General features: G+C 38.2%; 1 protein-coding gene across 1 annotated transcript in view; it reads right to left on the reverse strand.

The window, feature by feature from the left end:
• The window catches only part of ZNF236 (zinc finger protein 236), a 49275-nt gene continuing 22474 nt past the window's right edge, over positions 1-26801 (reverse strand). Inside the window, exons 13-32 of the mRNA XM_026039777.1 lie at positions 24532-24792; positions 23717-23967; positions 23003-23092; positions 18081-18232; positions 17165-17271; positions 16917-17068; positions 16588-16800; positions 15833-16112; positions 15220-15323; positions 12506-12871; positions 10869-10984; positions 9351-9594; positions 8907-9086; positions 7482-7634; positions 6932-7122; positions 5853-5984; positions 4751-4948; positions 2752-2881; positions 929-1105; positions 1-498 (exon numbers count right to left, since the gene is read on the reverse strand). Coding sequence (XP_025895562.1) covers positions 371-498; positions 929-1105; positions 2752-2881; positions 4751-4948; positions 5853-5984; positions 6932-7122; positions 7482-7634; positions 8907-9086; positions 9351-9594; positions 10869-10984; positions 12506-12871; positions 15220-15323; positions 15833-16112; positions 16588-16800; positions 16917-17068; positions 17165-17271; positions 18081-18232; positions 23003-23092; positions 23717-23967; positions 24532-24792 — 3625 coding nt within the window. The 3' untranslated portion in view covers positions 1-370. The remainder of the gene's footprint in view (positions 499-928; positions 1106-2751; positions 2882-4750; positions 4949-5852; positions 5985-6931; positions 7123-7481; positions 7635-8906; positions 9087-9350; positions 9595-10868; positions 10985-12505; positions 12872-15219; positions 15324-15832; positions 16113-16587; positions 16801-16916; positions 17069-17164; positions 17272-18080; positions 18233-23002; positions 23093-23716; positions 23968-24531; positions 24793-26801) is intronic.

Genomic DNA, 26801 nt, shown 5'->3' on the forward strand with positions numbered 1-26801 from the left:
TTTTTCTCCTTTAAAGATGGGAAACATTCTATTCTGATATGAAGTTCCAGTTTATTTTCCAATTAGATATGCTGACTGTGAATTAGAAGATGAAGAAGCTCTATATAGTATTACCTGAGTTCATTGATTCATAGACAACTTAGCACAGATTAAACAATGCTTTCCCAATATTTTTCTACAAGCTTAAAAAAGACATTGATTCTTTTAGGCAATTTTTGGAAATAATTAAAAAAACTATAATATATTATTCTATTGTTAATATTTTCAATGCTTGAAGCTTCAATGGTAAAATCYATCTTTTACTTTTCTGAAAACTTATTTAGAGAAATTCAAGTCCGGAAAGCATTTTCAGCTTTCAAATTTTAAGGTGTCATCGAAAAACGTTGCCTATACTTTGCCATTCATTTGAAGATTCTTGTACCACCTCTTCTAAATTCAAAGAACGACTAATATCTTCACCTTCTTGCTCCTGATGGCTAGCAGGTTCTTGTACAGGACCTACCGAGGCACATGAGAAAAAGAAGAGTGAGTACATGAATGGAGTGCCAGAAAAATGCAAACACAACATTTAAGAGATGATGAAATTATGAAATTAAGTTGACAGAGGTATTACACAACCACTACAGATTCTGTAAATCCACTAGGCACTACTTGAGTGTTTGAGTGTATCCACAACTGTAGATAATGGATTATATAGTTTTTGAATGCTATATTCTCTTATGCTCTACATAAGARCAAGGAACCAGAAGCACTAACCCATCTCTGCTTTCCAAGCTACTTTTGGAGTTTTGCAGGCAATTATTAGCTTATTAGGTCTGCTCTTTGGCTCTATACCCCATTTCTCTGTAGCTCAGTAGCAACACCCTGTGCTTTCCTGGTGAAGATTATGGCTTTCTGCACTCACGATTATTAGTAGTATGCTACATACCAGTGTAACCATGAGCCCGTTTCATATGGAGTTTCATATTGCTTTTCTGTGTAAATCCCATTGCACAATAATCACATTTATAAGGCCTCTCTCCTGTGTGCTTCTTCATATGAACTTGAAGAGCACTCTTCTGGTTAAAAGCCTTTTCACAGAGGGTACACTGAAATGGCCGTTCCCCTTATAAAAGAGAAAGAAACACACTTAGCTTTTAACTTAAATATATGGTTCAGCATACAGTAAAAGGTATCGTTAAAATGACCTAGAAATTAAAGGAGCCAACTACTTTTCTTAAGTCTATCTCAAAACAGAATTATGAATCTGGATTCATGATTGGCAACAAAACCCAAACRCAATATTAAACTACTTAGAAGACTCTGAAATCACAATAAATTGACAGTGTGATTTTTCCCAAGTAACATAAATTATCTTTAACCAAGTCCTTCTATATGAATCATACACACCTGAAGTACAGTAATTCCAATAGGCAGCTGTTATCAGTGATGAATTATACTGTTTGCTGATAAACTTCTGCAAATTCCCATCACCATGACCGAGAGTTACTTCTTACCTCTCAAAAGCTGTAAGTGCATGAGCAGGCCCACTAACATTAAAAACTATCCCATTCTACCTGCATTGACAACTTCTCTTCTGCTGAAATATAATCCAGTTGACCTAAGCACTACATCCCTTGGCCCGCTGCAGTATTTTGCAACCTGATATAGAAGGATTTCAGCCCTTTTTGAGCTCAAGACTCACTCATGTTCATCACCTCCTTTGAATCCCCTTATCTTCCTCATGCAACACCTCTAACTTGCTCTCAGGATTTCCAGTTCTCAGGACATCTTTAGCAAAAGGACTCAATCCCAATCCATAAAATGCATTAACCTCATGAACCCTGTGTTCATCCTCTTGTCTTTTCCTGCTTAAGAAACCTAATCAGCAGCTGAATAAAATGTGAAACAAACAGGACCAGCACCTACAACCTCTCTTGCTCTCAGTTGCCTAACTCCTACTAAACAGYAATACCCCCAAGTTCAAACACTGTGCAAATTGCTGCTATTTGCCTTTGATAGTATAGGAGTCGTGTGCTGAAACTCAACCATTGAAATGGGCCAAAATCATTTCACTGAAGCAAAGCAGGTAAAGCCACAGTAGGCTGCATGAGTTAATTCGTGCCCAAATATCTGCAAGTTGCAAGCTCAWAGAGAACTTTTAACAAAAAAATGAGCACTTCCTTGGAGAAGACAGAACAGTTTTTAGAGTAACAACTGTGGAAAATAATAAAACAGAAAAAGAACACAACAAACTAGAAGTACTAGCTCTAGAACCAGATAAAATGAATAGTAGCTTAATGACAGTGTTACATCGCAAGGAGAAATCAGGGTCCAGATTGTCTCCTATTTAAATCACTGAGGTAATGTAAGTCATTTGCACGCTCTCTTCTGTCTGCTTGAAGAAAATCGAATTCATTTGCTTTAAGCTTCTTTAATAAAGCATATTTTAAAGCACTGTTTAATCCACTTCAGTGACTGAAGTTTTAAGTCCAAGCTCATGCTTTAATGTTCACTGTTGTACTACAGACAGTCCCAAACACGGAAGCAAAAGGGGATTATAGTTTTCTTGCCTTAAACAAATCATCACAATTGTCGATATCCCAATCTGGTGTTTCTCACTTATCTCAAAACACTGTGTTAAAATTTACTTGTTTTTTTAATGCAAGTTGGCATTTTAATGCAGTTACCAGAATCCGTGAGTGAGCATTTCAAATAGTATATCCATAACCAAGATGAACCTTACAAGACAAAAAGCATCTCCAGTGTTACCTGTGTGAATGCGACTGTGTCTCTCCAGCTGACTTGGCTTGGCAAAAGCCTTCTCRCAAGTATCACACTTAAACACCCTCGGCTTCTGGGAGCTCAGCGAGGGCCCAGCCTGGTGGGTTTGCATGTGTTCCTATTGCAGGACAGGAAAAGATACACTTCAGACCATTTCAAAAGGCTTCAGTATTTAATATTCAATAAATAAAAAAAGTTACCCTTTTGAGGATGGAAGCATCTTAAATAGGCAGACATGAAGAAGATGGAAGCATGCGATTTTATTTAYGTATTTACTTTTGAGATTCTGTCTTTATAAATTTTCTCTTTTGTGAGGTTAAGATATTCAGTAACCTCTCGTTGCTGGAAACCTCTGCCAGGAAGTGTATGCATTGCTTCTTTTTGCAGACATTAGTGCTTCATAAACTATCTCAAGCAAAATTAACAACATGTTGCATCAAAATCACAGCTTTATGAAACTTCACAGACAACCACAGATTTGGGGCAACCGGGCATCTCAAATTGGATTTTTTTCCTCCCCTCCCTGCTCCACAGAGTGGAGCCAAATGTTTCTRCAGAACTTGTTTTCACTGGGAAAGCTGCTTTACAGAGGAATAATAAAATGTCTTCTCAGCAAATCATAGGAGATGCATAAACTACAGCTTAGCTACAGCTGAAGGAAACATTTTGTTTTCATCTTGTTCATTACTGCCTGAGGCATGAAAATACTGGAARAGGGTTAAAACCTGCTGCAGAAAGCATCTGAAAGTGGCTGCTTGTTCTGCCTGCCAGGGGAGGAAAAAAAAAAAAAATGTTTTGTACTTGAAAGCAAACAGATGAGCATCCAGCTAGCAGTGATAAAACTTCCTCTGTCTTTTTTTTTTTTTTCTTTTGGAAGAAAAATTTTGATGCAATTGTCTTCCACTGATCTCAGTCCCTTAAGCTTTCCCTGCAAGACACACGCTACTGAAAATAATTCAGGGAAACGGTGAAAAAAAATCTCAGGATCTCAAATTACCGATTTCCAACTAGAAAACGGGAATATGTAAATTCCTTTCTGAAAGAGCCTTTTATCCCCAGCTCATGCATTGGTCTGCAAGCCCCTGAACAACAGGTCATTCAACACAGAACCTCTCCCAAAACCACAGTTCCACTAATCTTGGTAAAACTTCCCATTAAAGACTGCTCACAGCTGATGTGCTGGAACATCTCAGTGAAGAAGCCATTAATTGAAGTGGCTAAGCTGGCTCAAAAAGAGCAATAGCTCTTTGAGAGGATGAGCCCTAGCTAACTSACTGCCAAGTCTCTTGCTGAAACGCCCCAAGACTTAGCTAGGTGCTCTGCTAGCTTGGGTGTGTGCGTGCATGTGCCTGTGTGTGCTTGCACATACACATACAGGAAAAGAAACTGCTGAAATTCCCTTATCAGCTGCTGAATTTCACTCACCAATTTTTTTAACAGGTTGTACAGCGCTATTATCCTTTCAAAAAAAGGAGCAAAACATCATCTTTGGGTAAATGCTGATCTCTCTGGATCTGATGATGAAAAATGGCTCTTTGCAACAAGCAGGAAGCACTTTCTTTTACAAAGCTGAGGTTTCCAGAAGCATCCCAAAGGTGGCAAATAAGACTGTCTTTTTCACACCAGAGATCACCCACAGAGAACACACATCAGGAAGTCATTTTCCAATCTCAGGGTTTATCTATCATCCTTCTATACTCATTGAAATCCTTCTCCGCATTGTTTCCAATATGAGTTGAACTACAGATTTTATTTTAAGTAATAAATGAACTCCTTTTTTGACTTTGTATTTCTAATTTTGTAGTTAATATGTGCATTAAAGTTTACCCTATGCTCCAAAGAAATTCTCTGTTTATATACAATCACTTAGACTCCCTCTCCCAGCTGCACACTTTAGACACCAGAAAAGGATGCCAACTATCCTTCAACAACATACCAAGAAATCCAAAATAAGGGATCACACTAATAACCTGCTACTACCAAATACCTTGAGATGCGTTGCTCGCTTGAAGGCTTTATTGCAGACATGGCAAACGTGTATTCTCTCCTTGCCATGGACTTCTTTACTGTGGTGCATCAACATAGCGGTGGAAGAAAAGGTCTGATTACACTCAAAACACTGGTGCACACGACCCTCTTTGTCTGCTTGCCCGCTTTTAGTCACACCAGGAGAAACCTCGGTCACCTAGAACAAGTTTAGCACAGTCAAATAATCAYACAGACATTCCCAACGGTGCCTTACTTTCCAAAATCTACCCCAGCTTGACCAGCGTTTGGAGAGKATTTGTAACCAATTACTAAAATAAAAGGAAGAATCAAATTGTAAGTGATTATCAAATAGTTTTTAAGTGATTATCAAAGAGTAAGGAAATACATTTCACTGCTCAAGAAACAAAGAATTAAAAATATATTTTTAACCAAAGAAGAAAATATCTCTGATTTTTCTAAGTTTTCTATAACAAAAATATTTCCTATTCATTTAATTGACCATCAAGGAAATTATTTTCACATGGAAGTAAAGCTCTGAACTATCAAAATATGAAGTTTTAATAGTACTAAAGCTCACAGAAGCTGATTTGGGGACTTTTCGTAATTTTCTAAACATAGAGAGTGTTTGAAGGAAGTGACGTTTCTCAAAAAAAAGGCCATGGATTATACAAATATAATTTTTAAATAATTCTTTCTTTCTCTTCACAACTACTTGCTCAAAAAAAATCAAACCCACTACTCTTTGCCTTTCTTACACATTAGTAAAAGATTGTATTAAAATATAAATATTTACATTGAAAAAGAGTTTGCATTATCCCATTTTTAAAGCACCTTGTTTAAAGCTTTTTTTTAATTCTGTGCTTAGAGCATGGTACTGTCATTTGGAGACAGATACACACTATTAATCTTTTTTTTGTATATATATTTTTTTTAATCTCAGAACTCAAAAAATCATGATGAGAAAGACACAATGAGCCTCTTCCCACGAAACAATTTGGCAAATTCCAGCCTTCCTCCTTCAAGACACAGAGGAATCGTGTTAGTGTTCTGGGCGAGCACCAGCGTCCGTGCGCGCGGGCTGCAGGCCCTGGGGCGGGTACCTGGTAGGTGAGCTCCTCCGGGGCCGCCGAGGCCGGGTGGGCCGCGTGGCTCACCAGGATCACCTGCTGCGAGCCCGGCCCGCTCTGGCTGCCCAGGCTGGAGTCTGTGAGGAGAGCAGGGAACTGCTGGCCCTGCCGAAGGACAACGGGAGAAGAAGAGACAGAAAATGAAGAGCAATTACACTTAGTTAACTAAACCTCAGGTATTTTATTTTTATGACTTAACCCCCCCGCCTCCTTTTTTTTCTWTTTTTTTTTTTTTAAGGGTATTCCTGAATCTTATCTGAACATGCGCTACTGTTTTCCTTCGGTTCCACTTCCATTTTTCAAAGCCAGCAACCTAAGKAATTTAACAACAATTGCAAGCCTGTAAGAGCACAGACTCAGTTCTGATTATTTTTCCTGCCTGTCTGACAACTGTTGAATGTTTCAGCCTTCCTTCATCTTGGTCTCCTTAGGCAATACTGTCTCCATTTAGCTTCTGTTCTGTTTCCTGCTTTTCCTGCTTTCCTTGAGGAAGTAAAATCCAAAAGCTCTGTGATTTAGGCAAAAAGGGAAACAAGAATACCCATAGCAAGCATTCCTTACCAGCCTCCCTTTTCACTTAACAATGGAAAAAATATGAAAACTATAGCAAGAAGAAATTGCTTTCAGTATTTTTTGAAATACTTTTAAATTTAAATTAAATTTAAATACTTTTAAATTTAAATACTTTTAAAATACTTTTTAAATTAAGCTTTGTCTTTTTAAAGGYTTAGCACTGTACTAGCAGAATGCAAAAACATCTAGAAAATTGATCACAAAGCTTTTGAGATGGTAGAACCACTGAGCTCAATGCAAAAAAAAAAAAAATCCTGCAATATTTAGTTGCAGTTCTGTTCAAATAGCTTATTTTTCTAGATGCTAGTATGAGCATCCTTTTTGTAGAAAAAAGCAAACGTTTCTGAATTTTTGCATGCTATGTATTTATAGGGCAAAATAGCTTTCTAAAGAAAATTTCAAACTCCTGGCCTCTAAGACAGTAAGTTTAGGTTCTATCTCAGTTCAGAAGAGGATTCTTCTGTCATAAATAGACTGACCTGTGAAGTAATATTAAGTGTAACTGCATCGAGACCACTGGACAACATTCCCTGAGTGTCAGCGAGGGTCAAGGTGACGCTACCATCTCCTGCGACTCCCGACGAAGACATGACCAAGTTCTGGGCAGAAACTGTGGACTGAGAGATGGGTGGTGTTGAAGGAAGGTTTGTTCCACCCGTTGAATTAAGTTCTGCAAAATATACAGAATATTAAAACGTTCCAGAAACTCTAATTAAATTAGCTTAATCACTTACATAGGTGACTGTGTATATACGTAGGTGACTGTGTATATACGTAGGTGACTGTGTATATACGTAAATACTTTTTTTTGCTGTACTGTAATATCGCACTGTCTGGTGGTGCAATACCAAATCATACCAATTTGCTACAATTTGGTAGCAAATATATAATTTAAAAGATAAAAATCATAAAGGCATTTAGTTTCTTAATTTAATACCCAAGAGTACACTATTTCTGACTCAGTTAGCTGATATAACATCTATTTATTAATAAAATTTAATTCCGTTAGAAAAATCATTGTATGCATACCTGGTGTGTTTAGTGAAGTGCCCTGAGGAAGAAGCTGCTCGTTGCTTATAGTTAATGTAGCACCTGTAGTCTGACTGTTGATTGTTGGCGTTGTCAACCTTAAGCTGCCATTCAGATCACTGCTCCCAGAATTATGCTGAATAAGATCTTGGCCTAAACAGAATCAGTCCTATTAATAACTGCAAAKGTCTCACCATTATTCTGCCAGTGTACTTTAAAGTATTAAAATGATCATAAAGTAATAAGATTAGAAAACACACATTCTTTTTCCCCAGTACATACAGACCTTTACAGAAAAGGCAGACAAATTTTTAATACAGATGTAATTTTGAATATTTAGAYACTAATATGTAGATAAATACATTTGTGGAAATTCAGGCAAATATTGATTTCAGATTCAAGGCACCAACTTAATGCAACTATAAAAATCGAATGAACTAAAGGTTATTAGTGAAAATATATTTTCATATGTCTACTTCTTATTTCGTTATTGGATTGTGTTAAACTTGCCRTCTTTCTTTTTGGAAAAGCAAATGGCCAAGCACAGAACACACAAAAAAAAGAAAGTAGATTGAGCAGCTAGTGAGTCAAATTGGGTACCTAGTGGGAGAGGTTCAGAACTCTAACACTGGCAGGAGGTTGAGAGTTCAGTAACTTTAAAAATCTTCAAGAAACCAGGAATTCAGGTTTGGAGCCCAAATCCCATCACGCAAGTGGCTCCTTTCTTATCTTTAATGTATCTACTACCACAGCACTTTTAGGGAAACATAGAAGGAAGTACAAAACCTAAATATTTTCTCTTTGCTGGTTTTATTCTGGCATTTTATATTTCACAGGATCTAATAAGAAAAAGCACAATGCRGACAACAAACTGATTTCATGGGAAGTAGAAAGTTACTTACACTACACAGAGGACAAGGCTCTTGGAAACAGTAAAAAACTTGGTTTCAGTAGTCAAGAACATCTGAAAGTACTAACTACAGATTACAGATATTGACTAGTACACCCCAAAGAATAATCAGAACATGAATCAGAAGATGGTTTCATAGGCATTTAAAGAAATCTACGTTAAGTAGACACAACCCGAACCCCTACCCTGATCTGCCTCTACCCCTATCAACAATATCCCAAAGGAAATAGCACCTTATTACACCAAGGAAATAGGAACTGCTTATATTGGATTTCTCACTGAGAAAAGTATTTTTTGAATCAAGGATGTGAATAAAATAGGAGTCCAAAATAACATGTGAAAATATTAATTAGTTTTCAATGGGAAAAAAATGGGTACTCTGTCTTTTAAGGCTGATAAACTTGAAAATGCACTGAAGGAAAGCTGGGGAAGGTGGAAGCATCCTCAAATTCTACTGCATAGCAAGCTTCTAAATTGGAGGGCTGGTAGCATTAAAGATCATTACAAACAACAACCTGATATTGTAAGAGTGATTTCTTGAGGACTTCCTGACGAATTTGCAGTAGCAGAACCTGTAGCGTGAGCTAGAACTTGGCTCAAACTGGAATTATTGATAGTCAACGTTATCTCATGTTGTCCATTTGAGGAAGACACCATAGCCTGTGAAGTCATGACTTGAGAGATGTCCTGTGCACCTACATGGAAATATGCAGAACAACAAAAAAAATATGACAAGCGTTTCTTTGCAATAAACAAAACTACCTGAAACTATGACTTCATTTTCTAAAGTACTAGCAGAAGTGCAGCTAAGGCAAGATTTTTGAGGTTAAAATCCAATAGCAACAAATTGTTTCCATGTCCAATTTACTCCTAAAGATTTTAACCTCTAGAGAATAAAGATCTTACGTTTCTAAAGACTAAAAATAAACTTCAGGTGTCAGGCTACAGATGCCGCTTACCAGTGGTGCTGGTTGCCAGCACGGGCTCCTGCTCCGAGAGGGCTCCGATGGTCATGCTGGCCGCAGCTGTGCCGGGGGGCTGCAGGGAGAGGCCCGGCAGGGGCTGGAGGACCACGCTGGCGGGCACGGCGCTGTCGGCGGGCTGCAGCGCGGGGGTGTGCGGCGCCGCGCCGGCATCGCCGCTCAGCTGCTGCGCCAGCAGGTTGCTCTGCTGCAGCGTCTGCTGCAGCAGGCTCGGATCGATCTGAAAAGCAGGGTTGCAAGCTATCAGTCAGAAAYTACCCCACCAGCACACACTTTATATACAATTCTTCAAGTCATGATTTTTTTTTTTTTAATTAAAGTCTGTAAAATATTTACTTCATATAAATTTAAACTTGAACCTTTTTTTAAAGCCTCCGCATATAAAGTGTCTATGATGTCTATAACGTAACCAGTCTACCCAGCTTCAGCTTCACATTCTCCCCGTCTTCCACCTCCAAGAACAAGCAATCTCAACTGTGGTGTCAGGCCAGTTCAGCTTGCTGGCTGCCGGGATGTTACCTGCAGGGCCAGGTATCTGCAACCCTGCGGATCAACCCGTCTCACCTCACTGCCGCACGGAAGCCCTACCACTGTCCTCGGGTCTTGGAAAGGGAAAACGCACAGAACAGAAGTGAAAACCGGTGTAAGAAGTTAGCTGGGTTTATTTTTCAGCTAACTTTTTTCAGCTAATATTTTCCTTTATGGGTCCTAAAGAACCCATGTACATTTCCAACTGACATTCTCACATCTGTTCCCAATATTTGTAAACAGACAATTTACTTTTTAGGGATGACTACACTGGGAGCAGAAGAGGCAATTCTATTCAGACTTAGGTTTGGCTTAAAGCTTATTGAATGCTTGGGCTTTGAGCACCGTACTGCAACTCTGACGATGATCCCTCTCCGAGGCTGTGGTTGGATCAGACAGCCCCAAGAGGTCTCCTCCTGCCTAAAGGAGTCTGTGAAACTGCAAATATGAATCGGTTCATGAAATCTGTCCTTTCACATCGTTTTAAGTATAAATTTTGAAGCTGAATTCGCACCTTTTTCTATAAGGTATTTATTTCTATTATCCACTTCTATCAGGTCAATGRGAATGTAAAATTTTGATCTAAATAYAGAAAACCTGCCAAATAATGGAGGAGGTGTTCAGTAAGACACRTTCTCTGCAATGACTTCAGGGAGTGGGTGGAGACATCCACAGCAAAATGCTTTTACAATTAAAAGACAAAAGGCAACCAAAAAAATATTTTACAAAACAGTAAAAAAAAATCCTGAAAAAAATGACAGAAGAAAACAAACAAACAAAAAAAATAAAAAAGCTGGGCAGCTACTGCCTAAAAATTCTAACATGGTGCAATTGCTACAGGACAGTATTGCAGCAGAGCACACTTAAATCAAGGGAACACTTCCAAAACCATTTTTAGGTTCATTAAGCTTCTTTCAGTTCTCAATCTGGCTCTACAAAAAGCAGGAAATTAAGAGAACCACCTACCTGTAACGTTATGTTGTTAATACTGGCAGCATCAATTCCCGAGATTTGCACGTTCTGTCCAACCAGATTAGCAGCGAGCTGTAACTGAATTCCTTCAAGAGTGGCCAAGCTACCATCTGTCAAGGACACAGTTAAGTCACCTCCAGCTACCAAAGAAACCAGTCACATTATAATCGTTTTCTTTATCACTATTGGCCTCCTCTTCTAGCTTGCATATTTTTATAAATGAAATCCACATTTTGTCTATGCATTTATTTAAGAAGAAAAAAGCACCTGAAGGACCYGATTGCCTATTTCAGAACTTCGTAAATTCCATTTAGTTTAAGGGGTTTTATTACTTAAGCACTAATAACTTCCAAACTAAAAACGACTGCAGATCAGCTTGGAAAACCTGCAGAAATTTGGAACAGATTTTCCTGGAGAGTGTACTGCCCCTAAATACAAGAAGCACTTACATTAAATAGGTCTGGAACACGACCCAGAACATACACATACAGGATCAAGAAAGTTACTTACATACAGAAATCATTTACGTACAGAAATACTGTTGGAGAAAGAAGCAAGGGCTACTCTACACACCCGCGTGGAGGGGAAATAAATTAGCATTTGAAATCCAAAAATTTTTAGAGCTTAAAAGCTTCTAAGGTCAAAAGTTGAACAGACCATCTCAAAGAAGCTTTTAGTGAATGCATAGAAAACATCACGATGCCTTTGACACTTCTGTTCCAAACATCTTTAATGTGATCAACCAGTCTCTCCTTTGGTTGATGCTTCAGAAATACCTTTCCTTCTCTATAATCCTGTATCATAATAAATTTGCTTTATAGTGCATTCAACAGAAAAACCTGCTCCAGGCAAAATGGAAGTCATAAATCTGGATTTTAGAAGTTTCCTGGTGCTTTTTAGGGCATCAAACATGCTATTTATTCTGTTCACTCAAAAGTCCCAGCAAACCTCAAATCACGCTTGTCATAAATTTTTCACAGAAGAAACTTGCCAGTTTCTTTTGAACTCAAGTTCATCAGTTTTAGAGAGGGTGGTTAGATCCAATCACATAAGCCAGGATGACTGCAGGCAAGTATGTGACTGACACATCAATGTGAATTTGTAAGCATACTGTCAAAATCATACCTATGCACTGACAAAAGTGACAAAAACAGCTCAGAAATCAAGGTTTCTCCCAGAAGTGACAGACAGGGCTCAAGACCCCCACTCTCAGTAGCACCAGGAGAAATTTCCAAATGCTCTATCTACCCTAAGCTGTCCCAGCTTTGCTTAGGGCAACTCCCTGTTGGGCAACAGTAGCCCAACTCCCAAAGTAACTTAGAAATTAGCAAGGACTGCTTTCCTGCAGCGTTATTTACTTGCATTYTATTTGCTTGTAACATTAAGAGAGTTTAACTGAAGGGATGCTGGCTCTTTGCTACCAGTCAGCCCTTGACACGAACACAGTGATCTCTCCATTCTAARAGTAAATGCACTTCTATTAGTGCTACTGTGCATCAGATCATGAACTCAGCAAAACCCTTACCCGTAGGTTAGCAGTGTTTGGCATGAGTTTACRAACCTTAACAGAAATTCTAACAGAAAGAAAAGTCCAGCCTTTGATCTCAACACCAAAAAGTCCTTCACTTTACCTGACACAGAAGCAGGAAGAATAGCCTGGCCCACGAGTCCTTGCGGAAGCAARTTTTGCTCAAACTGACTTGTCAGAACCGAATTGTTCATGATGAAAACGTTCGGGTCTGCCGARGAGGAGTTGAGCAGGCTGACGGGCTGCAGCCCCTCGGCGGAGGGGCGCGCGACRGCCTTGCGAGCCTTCTTCGCCTCCGGTTTGTAGTGACACTGGATGTGGGTTTTCCTGCGCCCCGAAGTGCGGAAGCGGAGCTCGCAGTGGGGGCACTTGAAGGGTTTGGCTCCCGTGTGCAGGCGCATGTGCACTTTCAGACTCCCCTTGGTGGAGAAGGAGTTACTGCACACGTGGCAACTGAAGAGCTTCTGGCCTGGGGAAAAATAAAGGAGGGAAATAAAAGTGATAAAATAGTGACAAAAAGATCAACACCGCTGTACAGCAATTTAAATAATTACGTATTYGAAGCCAATTGAACAGAATAAATTTGAAATAACTAGCATTTTTTTCTTCMTAGTTTTGGTTCTATTCCTACTGTGCAGTTGAAAACTCTCATTTAGAGCCTCGCTTGGCCACCCTGACTCATGCCCCCCTCATCATCTCTCACCTTCCTAGTCTCACTGACTAACCAGTTGCTCCTGATAAAACTGGAGATTCTGTAAAGTTTCAGCTCTTCAGAATTTGGCTCCCCTTACTTAGCTGCTCATTTCTCCTTGAACTCAAGCAATTTTACTCTTCAGTCTCAGCCTTTACTTACAGCTTTATTCAGGTTCCTGTACGGCCAAACCACAAAAAACTTCATCATTAAACACTCTGTGTGCGCACAGAAAAATGTCTAGAAATGCCCACTCATACAAATACAGATTGCAGATAGGAAACTATCTAGAAATTGGAGAATATTCAAAAATAAGACTTTKGGAAGTAAAAAAAAGTACACAAAAGTACAGAAGTGGTCTGCAAATGTATCATTCCCCTAGCTATCTTACTTGACTGCATAATATCTGAAAAAAGTCCCTTGATTCAAATGGGAGACCTGCATGCTCTRCTGTTATACAAGTAAAAACGGTAACTACGTAGTTCATTAACCATACAAGTAACTGCAAAATTCAAAACAACAACAACAACAAAAAAAAGAACCACCACCACCCACACACAACCACCCACAGAACATAAGCATCTGGCAGGAAACCTGCCCTTGATCACTGTAGTTGAAAACCCAGAGTAACTTCTGAAATTCCCAGGTCTTTCCATATTATGTTGCTTCCTACCTATAAAGGGAAAGGAATCAACATATTCTGGATGTTGATAGCTGTTTACCACAAAGAATAAAACACACTTTGCTGCTGTTGTGTAAGCTAAGAGCAAGTAACTCAGTCATTTTCCTCTGTAAACCTTTAGGAACAACGGCTAAACAAAGCTCAGTCAACTCCCAGAGCAAAACATACAGCTGTGTTTTGGTGATGTCAGGTATTGAGCATTCAATCTCTGATCACAAAACAAGTTGTGCCTGTAACTTCTGCTATCAACTTTTGGATTTCTTTYATATACAAGAATCTCTCATCAAGTTCCTGAAACGTAATTCAGCCTATTTCAAATCACAGATTGACATTAGAAGGCAAACACAGTGATGGCATTTCTTGTTGTCATCTAAGCAAGTCTCTGGCCATGCTCCATGTCAGCTTGGACAAAGGAAACCGCCTGCCGCCGCACTCAGAAGCCAATTCAGACCAAGAAACTTATTGCCCAGGGTGTACCTGTGGTCCCAGCATGGATGAGTTCAGAAAACAATTAAACTACTGTACAAATAATCCATTAAAGGTATAAAACCAAAGGACACCACCTCTAGTTGAGAGTCCCACAAGCTGCAAATTTCTGGCCGCTGCCAAARTGTGACCCATCCCCTACAACACTATACAATCCAAGACAAGATACTAGACTAGTGTCTAGATACTAGACTAGACTACAGATCTGGCCTAACAAAACAGAGCACCAGCACTTACACATATCCTACGGCATTATAAGCTGGCTTTTCCAGTACTTTGAAAAAGAATATTTTATTCATCTTAGCAAAACAGCAGTCAGCTTTAGAAATCAATACAGGATTTTCWTAAGGAAGTTGAATAGTAAGAAAAAACAATTATAAAATTTTAGAGTGCTTTTTTTTCAAGTTATATAAAATTGGAGTTGAAAAATGCTACTAATTAAAACCAACTCCTTCTCACTGTAATACAAAGAGTTCCTAAGAACCTAAAAAGTCACAGAGGTTGGTTTATAGTCCAATTGCTTGACTGGAATATCAAACTGTTTTAAATAATTTGAAAAAATAAGAGTAGAGAAATTCTGGAGCACAGACGCAATTTTTTTTATAGTCTTTTACACTTAATTTTATAAAATCCTCAAACTTCAATCTTCTTCCTCAGGATCATCATTTAGCCTTGCAATTCTGCAAAACATTTGAGATTCTATAGTTAAAATTCTAAGGATATATACATCAGTGTTCTGAGACAACAGCCATTCTATAAGCCTAAAGACAGAAAACGTCACAAGCCACTTACTTCAAAATTCCATTAATATGATGTAATTAATGACATTTTGACTGCCAAATTTCACCTAGCATTGCCACTTCCCTGGTAAAATGCACCATTTTGCAAAGCTCTCAGCTAAACAAAGCCTTACTCAAAAGTGCCCGGGCTAACTGCAGACATTCAAATCCTTCCCTACCTGTATGTGTTTTGACGTGGCAGTCTAGAGTTGATTTCACAGTGAAACTCTTCCCACATTCTTCACACTTATAGGGCTTCTCCCCGGTATGGATACGGACATGCCTAATAATTCCAGAACAAACAAGTATGTGAAATTCTACTTCTACACAACACATCATAGCTACTAAAAGTATTTTGCACCTTACTCATTTTAGAGTGTTAGTATATACTATACTATATACACATACCATACTACCATTTTAGTAAATAATATACTACTATATATAGTAGTACTATATACTAATTACAGTAGTAAAGTAGTATTGTATAATACAGCTTATAGTAGTAGTAACTTATACTACTTACAGTAGTAGCTATACTAGTATTATAAGCATTAGTAAATGCTTATATTTACACAACACCAAGTAGAACTCCTAAAGGGAAGGATTTCAGAATTCACGATTTTTCATGCTTTTCTATGTGCATATCCTACTGCAGGAAATAATTCATTTATAACAAAACTTTGTAATAATTACTTAAGCAACAAAGAAAACAAGAATGTTTTAGCCATGTGTGGGCTATACGTTTAGGAAATGTATAAATACAATTTAGGAAATGTTTCTACTCCTTACCTAACTAAATCACTGGGTTTTTTAAAGCTTTTGGGGCAGTAATTGCAACAGTTAGCRTATTTGGGCTCTGCTTCTAGTTCCGCTTGCTTATCCTTGATCTCACTAATTCTGTCTTTTTCTGCAGCAGACTGAACAAGAACTTTTTCCGAGACAGTGGCGCTCTCCTGAGGTCGGATTTTTGCCAGTTCTGCTGTTTCTTCTTCCGTAAAAGTTATGACACCAGGTCGCGATTTTCTGGACGTTCGTTCAGAGTTTTCATCATCATCTTCAACACACGTAACTATTAAAAAAACAAACAAAAATCCACAGAAGACTTAAATCTGTAAGCTTAAACAATAATAATAATAGACTTTATTATTAAGCACATGCTTACTGCATGGYAGGCTTGGAATTAAGTCTATTTCAAAGGTAAAACCATACACGTTTACATATTTTTAAAAATAAAATGCTGGGTTTGTAATTGTTTTTACTACAACTTGAACACAGCTGTAATTCGTGCCAAAAACACAAAAACGCTRTATCAGTGGCACACAGCAAGAACTCTATGGGAATACACATTGTTACTGGATAAATTCCTGGGGAATCAATTTCTTTCAACAATTTAGATAAAAGAGTAGTTGAAGGGGCTCTAGACACGAGACATTATCCATGCTGAAAGGATAAAAGTGTAACTCTTACAGCATTCATGTAATTCACTGAAACACCTTTACTTATTAGGTAGTAAGGACAGTAAAAGTACAAATGAAGGAATTTACCTCCCCCTCCTGTTTCTGTAGCTGCTGCTACAGCTGAGGAGACTGCCTGATGCTTTTTCATATGCTTTTTGCAGTGAACAGTTGTTCGAAAGCTCTCATCACAGAAGGGGCACTTGTAAGGCTTCATGCTCATGTGAGTTGCCATGTGCCTGGTAAGGCTGCCATTAGTTGTGAAGGATGTATTGCAAATGCTGCAGCTGAATGCTTTAACTCCTTAAAGTAACAAAAATAAAGGAGAGTAGCACACCGTTTGTCTAGGTTCACTTATTCAGGATATTTACAGTACCAAACTGGAGCTAAGCAAATATTGAGCACATATATTCCCTTACCTGTATGAGTCTTCTCATGTGATTTAAGAACTCCTGAGGAAACAAAGCCACGGCCACAAAGCTGGCATTTATAAGGCTTCTCACCAGTATGTGACCTTACATGCTGTTTCAAATGACTGGATTTCTTAAAACCCTTGTTGCAATATTCACATCTATTAAAAAGAAAGTTATTGTCATTACTTGCATATAAGATCATAAAAATGTTCAGGCAATAACGTGACAGAACCTAGAAATTAAGTATAACAGACCTATATGAACGCCTGCTTTGATCTTCATTATCCTCAAGAAAAGGAGGTCGCTGGGAATGCAATTCCAGTTCTTCTTGTGATGGCTGATCTTGAATCAGGCGAGTAGTCTAGAAGTCAGAGAAGTTTCAAGTAAATTTAACTTAATTTAAGGTATTTGAGAGGTCATATTTAACACTAGAGGAGCTTTTCTAAACAGTGTGTTCCCAAGATATAGAGTGGTGCCAACAGCTTTCTATACTTTTTCATCTATCTTTTCATGCAACAACTAGAGTAATACTCCAGAGGGACAGCATGTTCTAAGACTTGGAGAGAAGAAAACTCCAAAGCCTGTAGAGTGGTGGCTGAARTTACCCAACCCTTTTCAGGATCCCACAATCCAGTTCAGTTCTCAAATGAACATTTACTCTTGCTAAGAAGTACAATACTGTATTTTTAGTAATTAAACTCTTAAAAGTCTATCCAGATGAGTACCATGAAAATAACATCACGTACTGCAAAATGCAAGCTTCAAGAAAGCTAATATGCATGTGCAATGTTATTTTTATTGCTTGATCATATCTATGCCCATATATCATTAGTCAAGATTTCAGAAAAAAAGACAGCAGACTGAAATCAGATTATAAGATTAGGCCTACTCCTAAATTTTTGCTTTATAAAGCAAAAGAATATATAGAAACTAGAGTATATAGAATATACTCTATTAGATCCTTTCATTAATCTAGAACATCCAAAGTTCTTTCTTAGAAACACATAGCCAGGTAACCAGTCTTCCCCCCTTTTRCTTAACAACCAAAAGCAACCTAGAAAAGAAATGTGACTTCTTTTCCTGACATTTCYGAGTTCCCCAGTCAGCTACATCCACAACAAAGTCAGCACTGAGCACAGAGCCGGGGCTGCCCYTTCCAGCAGCACTTACCACATTGATAGCGTCACTATTTGGAACCTGAAGAAGGGCTGGTGGGTGGTAACTYGTTGAAAGAGCTTGAGATTCAAGTGTACTTGAATCCTGTAGCTGCTGTACAGCTGGAAACTGAGGCTGCTGATTGTAGCTGTCGCTCACCGTAAAACCTGCCAAAAATACAGACAGTCACAACTCCAGAAGATAGGCACAAGAGGACTTAAAATAAGACCATAGCTTTTGGAAAACTATCTTCAAATGAGATTAAGCATTATTACAATAACGTATTGCTTGTTTTATACTCTTTTCTGTTGGGGGGCAAAATACACAAATAGTTCTGGCATCTAGGTAATATGCATAATAGGGTTACTTACCATTAGCTGGAATTCTATTGGACAATCTCCTCCACAGAACAACACTGTTTGAAGTTTCTTCGGGATGCCACAATTACCTTAGAGCCATTGAAATTTTGAATTTCTTGTATGTAAGCATGCATGTGTCAAACAGGTTGACCCATCTCCCTTTATCCACGGTGGTACCACGCTCCCTTAACTACACTGGAAGCCCATCACAAGGATGCAAAGCTCAGTGGGGAGGATGGCGGGTGAGTGGAGGAGATGACCCAATAGGAGAACTCCAGTTTCCGATAAAGCAACCCCATCTCCTACTTTGGATCTCCTCCACATATTCCCACTCTTTAGACAACAGTAAAGTAAATCCTCTCAAAGGCAAACTGCAAAGTAAAAGTGTGTTTGTTCATAACGTCAGTAGAAGAACTAAATTTGTTTGTTTTTGTTGCAAAATATCAGAAGCTAATTATCTCCTTTCCTAAAGGAATGGCAATATTTGCAATTGAGAGTCAGGAAAATATACCTCAGATTGCAGCTATCTCTATTTTGTTAGAGATGCTCTTTTACCAACCAACTTAACCCCTAACCACACACACACAAAAATTAATGTTACGTAGAAAAAAAAATGAAACCATAGCTAGCAGTAACTAAGAAAAGAGTAGCCATTTTATTATTTCTGTGCAGTTTGCCTTTAATGGACAACAAAGATGAAGATTATGAAAACAGGGTAGAAATAAACCTGTATTAGATGACCACAGCATCAAAGATCAAAAAGCAATGCTTTAAGAATATCCTGAATTGCAATATATCAAACACTGGGATATGCTTTAAGCAGAAATTTCCCCAAAAGATACTTTTCACAACAGAAGAATACTGTTATCAGTATAGGTAAAAATTGTCTTATATGCTACCTCTCCTATCACAGAAGCAACAAATGTAGACAAACCCTGAAAGCATTATCAGTCAAGTTATAACTCATCACAAAAGCTATTACTGCAGCTTCTTTCCTAGAACTATGATTACATGGAAAAAAAAAAAAAGAAAAAAAAATCAGTAAGGTAGAATTGAGATGATTGTGTGATTTGGTTTTACATACACACACACAAAACTATTTAAACTACTAGCCCTAGCTTTTCACAAGGGCCAAAAATAGGAACCTTGCACATCTATTACCTCCTTAGCGCGATGCACACTGAAGAGCCACACACAGCTTTACAGTGACAAGAAGGCCACTACTTACTATTTTAAGATAAAATTGAAAAGCAGAATTACTGGAAAAAGGCTACCTAAAAATTCTAATATTACAATGTAGTTTGCACAAGCTAAGAATTAGGAAAAAAAAAAAAGAGTTACTTACTATACTTGTTTCACTTGTTTCAAATGGTAATACCATTTACCAAAATCCTAAAAAAAATTCTAAACTTAAGAGGTACTTTGGGGCAAAGTGACAAATGAAATACTACTTCTGAAAGCAGTTTGGGAATAAAAATAAACCAAACCTGCAACAATATATGATACACCCTTATTCTGCTCAATACTTGGTATGAAAGTCAACTTCTACTGAAAACTTTCAAYAGAWCTGACATTTCTGAGCACGCTAAAGGCATTTGCCAGCACCATCTTATTTTGACAGAACAACATTGGGGAAGAGAGGGAAGAAAAAGAAAAAAAAAGATTGACAGAGAGAAGAAATTCAGCCCAAAAAAATAGAGATGAAATTCAAAACCTTCAGTGCTTGCTCTTCCTCCCCTATATATTGCTTCCTACAACCTTAATCTTCTTTAGTCACACAAAGAACAGAAAATACCTTAAGCTCTGAGTGTTGGGAAGGGGAAAAAACTAAAAACTTATTACTGCAAGTCCTGTACTTGGGATGAGCTTTCATACTACTTCAGCCTAAGTACTCACTTGTAATGCCATTTTTTTTTTTTTTAATCTTGGCCTGAGGTAATCCCTGAGCTATTCCCTTCTACACTGACATAACTTACTGAAAAGGGTAGGATACTCCGGAATCAGTTTAGTAGCAAAGATGCCTTACATATAAGAACATAAACAGCACGGTAGTTCACAAGAAAACAGAGTATTTTAATTTTTAGTCGCAACCTAAACGCTTGATTTTCCAAACAGTCATTGCAAACGTACCCATGTGCACCTGGTACCTATGCATCAGGACCRGAGCTTGGCAATTAAACATTCACTACGTTTGTTTACAGGAGAATGTGTGGAGCCAGCTCAGCAGTAATCACTAAAATCAATGTGTGACACTTACTGAAGGAATCAAAATTTTAAGACCTGAGATTGCAAATCGGGTTCATAAAAATGGAAAAGAGGAGTCTGCTGGCAAGGCTATCTTCATGTAAGTAACAGAACTGTGGAGTATTTGATATTTTTGCAGGCTTTAAAGGGTACTCCCACATCACTACCTCAATTACAGTCTCACGCTTACAGTGAACTTTTAACAGATACAATAATGACACAACCTATATGGAAATATTTTTGRTAACAGACGATGCCCAACAGATCAAAGCTGTTTTCTGGTAAAGGAACCATTTGGTTGTTCTSACCTTATTAAAAGGTCAACAAATGAAGAGGCATGAATATGTAAAACTATTAAGATCACTTAACTATTTTTTTTCTCAGTATCAGTATTATGGTACAGTAGCACCTTCATGACAGCCATAATTATTTACAAATGYGAAGCATACCAAAAGGAAAATCTATCCAAACAAAGGAGAAATTCTGTTAAAAATATCGCTGCCAAACCTCAACAAACAAATATGTAAAGTTCTGACAAGTCTATGCAGACCTAGAAACCAAAACCTTTTGTCTGGATAAGATTTTTTTTTYCCTTTGAAAAAGAAAAATGACCCAAAACATTCTCCACTTTCGTTTTATTAATGAAGTTAAAATATTTTTCAAAGAACACAGCCTACAAGTATGAAGAAAAAACCCCAAACACAATATCTGCATCTTGAATGTCCTGCCTTGCTGCCAAGAAAAAGAAATTAGGAGCATGAAGCACAGATGCAGACATAGGGAGAGGGTCGACCAATTTAACGCATGCATCCGCGCATGTGCTTACCTACCTGAAATTCAAAAATTTTGAAGGGCTCCAGGATCTTCAAGGAAACTTCAAAGAGTTGGGAATCTGTGGATGAGATTCCAAGTAGAATAGGAAAAGTCTTACACAAAAAAAGTCTCACATGAAAAAAAATGTCCTGGTTCTCTGCACCACTTTTATAATGTACGAATGAGCAGCCYGAATTTTTCTGATGATGAAACAATTGTTTCTGTAGTATCTACAGGAGTCTTTATTTTCTCTGGGAAAAAGTACTTAATATTCCCTATTTTGTTAATGAGAAGATGCAYGTGCAAAGAAACTGAAAGCTAAAACACGATAACAAAACAAAGACCACATACTGTTCTTACAAAATGCATTATTTCACTCTCCAGTAACGGAGAGTGGTTTTGTTTTTGTGACTATTTTCAAATTTTATCCTCTGGAGCATTTGGAATACTGCTAAAGGCAACCAATGAAAGTAATCTATGTTGTTCAAATTGGAATCTGATTCATTCCTGTTTAATGAAAGTTGAGACAGTGATTTTTTCTCCTCAGTTATATGCCAAGTGGCACAATCTAGCAGATTAACATCAGCAACAAATTACACTACTTCTTCAGAATATCAAGCATATTAGCACAGTCAATTACATTTGTACAAAAGGTGATAAGTAAACAATTTGAAAACAGAGAAGTTTAGTCAACAACTAGATAGAAAAATAATTACTGCGTACTGGCTGTAAAGAGACAAAATTCCTTTGCTAGAAAAGGAAACAAGAAAAAGACAACTACCTGGTCAATATGCTCCCTTCCTTAAAAAAAGCAAAACCAAGTATAAAAATCAGAGCAACAAAACTACAGCCCAAAACATGAAGAAGCACACACATCATACCTCGCTTCCTATCAAGCAAATAACCTAAAGAATCCTACAGAGAAAAGTAAAGGGAGTCATTTCTTCACCTTCTCTCTAGGCTATGCAAGCATCCCATCCATTCCAACTATTTCTAAGTATTTTATAGACCAAATTTAAAAACAAACAGAAGTTTTCRATTGTTTATAATTATGTAGCTTTGCAAAACATATTGAAAATGCAGTGGTTTCATGAAAGTATGAGTCCCAACAGCTACTCAGGCAAATTAAGGACTGATCATCTCTGATTATTATAGGGGGAAGTTATGTGGACTGCCTACTATTACAGCAGTTTCAAAAAGAACCATGAGAAGAATCTAAAACACCCAACTATAAACCCCATATTGCAACAACTAAACACCAACCCCTAAAAGTGAAATTTAATACTGAAGTAGACAAAAACACTCTTCTATCAGCTATAGTTTCACAATGGGAATTTAAGATAAAGTCTTCACAAGTTCTCCTTGCATTGTAGTTACATCACCTCTGCAAGCCCAGTATTGAAATGCTTTATGATAGCAATGCAGTAAAATGATTTTAAGGCCACTTTATGGCCTTATGACCATAATGACTGTAAAAAAATGATTTTAAAGACCACTTTAAAACCTTTATTAACCACTAACCTTGTTGATCAAACGACTGTTGCGTTATAGCTTGTTGTTCAAACTGAGTAATGTTTTCCTGTAAAGCATGCTGGGATGTCACAAACCTATCTGAAAGAGGAATGTTGAGGGGAAGAAAAACATCAAAAAGGTGCAATTAATCGGATAATTCATCGTTATTCATAAAGATTCACATTTTATAGTAATCTGAATTTGCATTAAAAATACATTAGAAATGAAGAGCTAAACAGGTCATCCTGCATCTTTTAAACACTCGCTCATTGTAGGCTTTGTTTATATCCCTCTGTAATGGTTTCTAACTGTAAGATAAAAAAAACTAATAAAAGGAAAACATTTTGCTCCACTATTATTAACAGAATAAATCAGTAAGATATTTTTGCATTCTCCTACCTTGAAACACTGACACAACTTTCTAAGYAACACCGCTATACAGTCTACTTATTTATAAAGTAGGTGATGAGGAAAAGTTTTATGTACATTGCATTATTTTCCATATACTTAGAAGGCATTTAGGAGTTCTGCTAAACAGATTTTTTGTAACATTTCTTTTTATTGTTTTAACACTTTGACATTGAAGAGTGAAAGAAGGCCRAGGCATATTCAATAGAGAATTTTACTGCATGTGTTTTTTCCAGTTACTTACTTGCACTGTCTTGAAACCCAAAACTTGTGAACTTAACTCCTCATAACCATGGGCATGCTCGGAATCCTTACCTTCATCTTGCTCTAAAGGCTGCTCAGGCAACGGTTGCTCTAGGCCCGTTTCCTCCGTGCCCACCACGGGCTGCTGCTCTAACTCCAGAATCGCCTGCTGATCGGCGGCCACGGCTTCCGGCTGCTGCAGCTCGGCRCTTTCGATCTCCACTTGCATCTGTGTGGAAACGTGAATGCTCTGCTGCTCCACTGCAGAGTCATCTATTGAAGCAGCTTGCTGATGCTGCTGAAGCTGCTGTGCCAGTTCGTACCTGCAAAGCAAGGTAGGGAGGAAGATGTTTCTAGGAGGCACTCTTCAACAAGGCACTCTTGTAACTATCCACGCAAGAGAATATTAAGTTTTACTACACAGTGTAATTTAGCATACTTTCAGATCCTGCTAAATACTTCCTAACCATAAGTAAATATTCTTGTTTGGTCTTGAGATTCTCCACTCCAGGAAACTCATAAATTTAAATGTCAAGGTACTTGCTTGGTCCTTCTTCACTCTTCACTCAGCTCTTAATTGCTATTGTGAACAATCAGACAGAGTCTAGTTCAACAAATTACTGTATCAGTGGAAGCAAGTAATTGTTCCCTCAAACAGAAAGAAGAATCATTAAAATTTACTTTTCTTGGTCAACCTGGCCTGACACAGCCAATACAGTCTAAACGCACTTGCACGCCACACTCTTCAGCACTCTGTGCTAAAAAGCATAATTATTTTGACAGAAGGTTTTTGTTTGTTTGTTTGTTTTTGGGTTTATTTATTTGTTTTTCTCTAGAAAGCGCTACTGAAAAACACCACAGGATTCACGCAAAAGCTGTTCCCTCACCTGTGGGTCTTCATGTGTTTCTTACAGTTCAGCGCCGTCTTGAAGGTCTTCTGGCAGTAGGGACACATGTAGGGGCGGAGGTCGTTGTGGATGCCCATGTGGCGCCGGAGGCTGCCRCCCGTGGTGAAGGCCCCGTTGCATATGAGGCACTTGAAGGCCTTGAGGCCCGTGTGCGTGCGGATGTGGGCCTTGAGCACGCCGGCCGACACGAAGCCCCGGCCGCACTGCGAGCACTTGAAGGGCTTCTCACCCGTGTGCGACCTGCCCAGGGGAAAACAGCAGCTCAGGCAGATGAGCAACAACATCCCCAAAATTGTTTCATCATGGACTTCTAAAAGGAGCAAAATAAACCCCAAATGGTAGCTCCTTTAGAGAGGGAGCACACCTCAATTAACAGAATCTAGATACTGACACTAATAAGTCCTACACGCACGTCTTGCATGTCATCAGCGACAGGGCTAGAAGCAAGGACTACTAATGCTGTCTGACAGTTTCCATTAGTTACGCAGTCTGACCTCATTTTCTGGTCAGACATTGCCAGAATTACTCCATTTGGGTTGATTTTCTTTCTACGCCAGATGTCCTTCTGGGGTATTATCACTTACATAGCAGCTGAAATTAACAAAACATAATTCATCCGTGTCCATGAAAGTTCTGAAAAAACATGTATTTCCCTGCTGATATTAAATAATATTCACCAATCACTTAAGGAAAATCTCTAACATCTTTATAGCTTGGAAAGATGATTTGATTTTGGCAACAGGGAAGACTTCTGAGTCTGTGGTACATCTATGGTTTTTAGCAAGGAAGCTTTAAGTCTAAATAAATTCAAAAGGCAGCTAACATTCAATATCTAATGCTTAACTACAAAGCTCTTGGAGAGGGCTCTGTCTGTCAAGAATACCCTCAAGTAAGATCCAGTATAACTTGCAATTTAGACTGCCACATTAAAGGAGTACTCAGGCTAGGGAAACTATCTTATCTGTAATCTATCTTCCCTTTCCTCAATCCTTCCTTCAGGAGGTTTTAGAAGAATTTCCTCTTGAACTACACTAAGATATAAATCAGAGTGTAGAACAGTTAGGGAAAAAAAAAAGCAGCAGAGCGCAATTAGAATTTTATGAGTTATTGCTGTATAATCCCAGAAGCCAGAAACGAAGTTGGGTAAATGTTACAAAATTGAAGATAAGAGAAAGAGGATATAGTAAAGTAAGTATTYGAAATTGGAGAAAGTTAGGGATGAYTTAGAAGCCTGCAGCTACCACATCAGATACTGTAACAAACAAAGAGCCTGCGACAGGTACCGGATTACTGCTCTATAACCAATAAATAAATGTCTATGGAAATCAATGACCTGTCCTGCCTGTGGGGAAAAAATCTGACATACTGTTTGGCCWCTGCTCTGCCAACAGTGTAAAAGCTCCTGTGTTTCAGAGGAACACAAGGTTTCTAAACAATGATCAGCTCCATTTCACAAAGGCAGACTGAGAGCACAAGTCTGCAGTCTCRTAATTCGGGCATAGCCATGTCTGATCTTATGAAGAAAGCACATTATGGAAAAGGGGAGAAGTTTCTCTAATTCCACTACAGCCATAACAAGGTAAATGGCAGCAAGAGGCCAATAACCTGCCTCCTGTCTTTATATTTCAGTACAGGAGAAAAAGGTTCACAAAATAAAGCAGCATGAACTAGTCAATAAGTCTACACTTCTTTACACATATCTTCTCTAATTACACTAAGGCAAATAAAATATGCAAAAGTTAGCTATCTATATAAAACTATTTTAGTAAATGTGCATAAGAATTAGGCATATTTTAACAGCCATTAAAACACTGAAATTTATGCTAGGAAAATAAATAGTATAAAATAAGATCAATTATTTAAGCCAAGGACAATGAAGGTGGTAATGATGCAAATCAGCAACATTTACTAACTTCGAATTACTTAAGGGTGCCCAGATTAATTGCATCTACAAAAGATAGCAAAAAATCTGCATAGGGTATTACAAAAAGCAAACGCACTGCAAGGCTTTCCCTCCTCCGGCTGGTCAGCACACGGACACACAAGACAGAACTCCATTTGTGAGGGAAATGTGTGATACCTATGTCATACTCACTGTAATTTTAACTAGAGATGGAGGAAAGCAGAAACGAGCAGACAGTAATATAACCTTTTCCTTGAATCCTGGTAATCATGAGATTTCCCCATAGTTTCTCTCATGGGGTTATGCATAGTATAGAAAGCAGGCAGCAACGGTGAATAACTAGACT

The sequence above is a fragment of the Nothoprocta perdicaria genome, unplaced genomic scaffold, assembly GCF_003342845.1.
Source record: "Nothoprocta perdicaria isolate Ctin4 unplaced genomic scaffold, notPer1 scaffold_24, whole genome shotgun sequence".
Classification (NCBI taxonomy): Eukaryota; Metazoa; Chordata; class Aves; order Tinamiformes; family Tinamidae; genus Nothoprocta; species Nothoprocta perdicaria.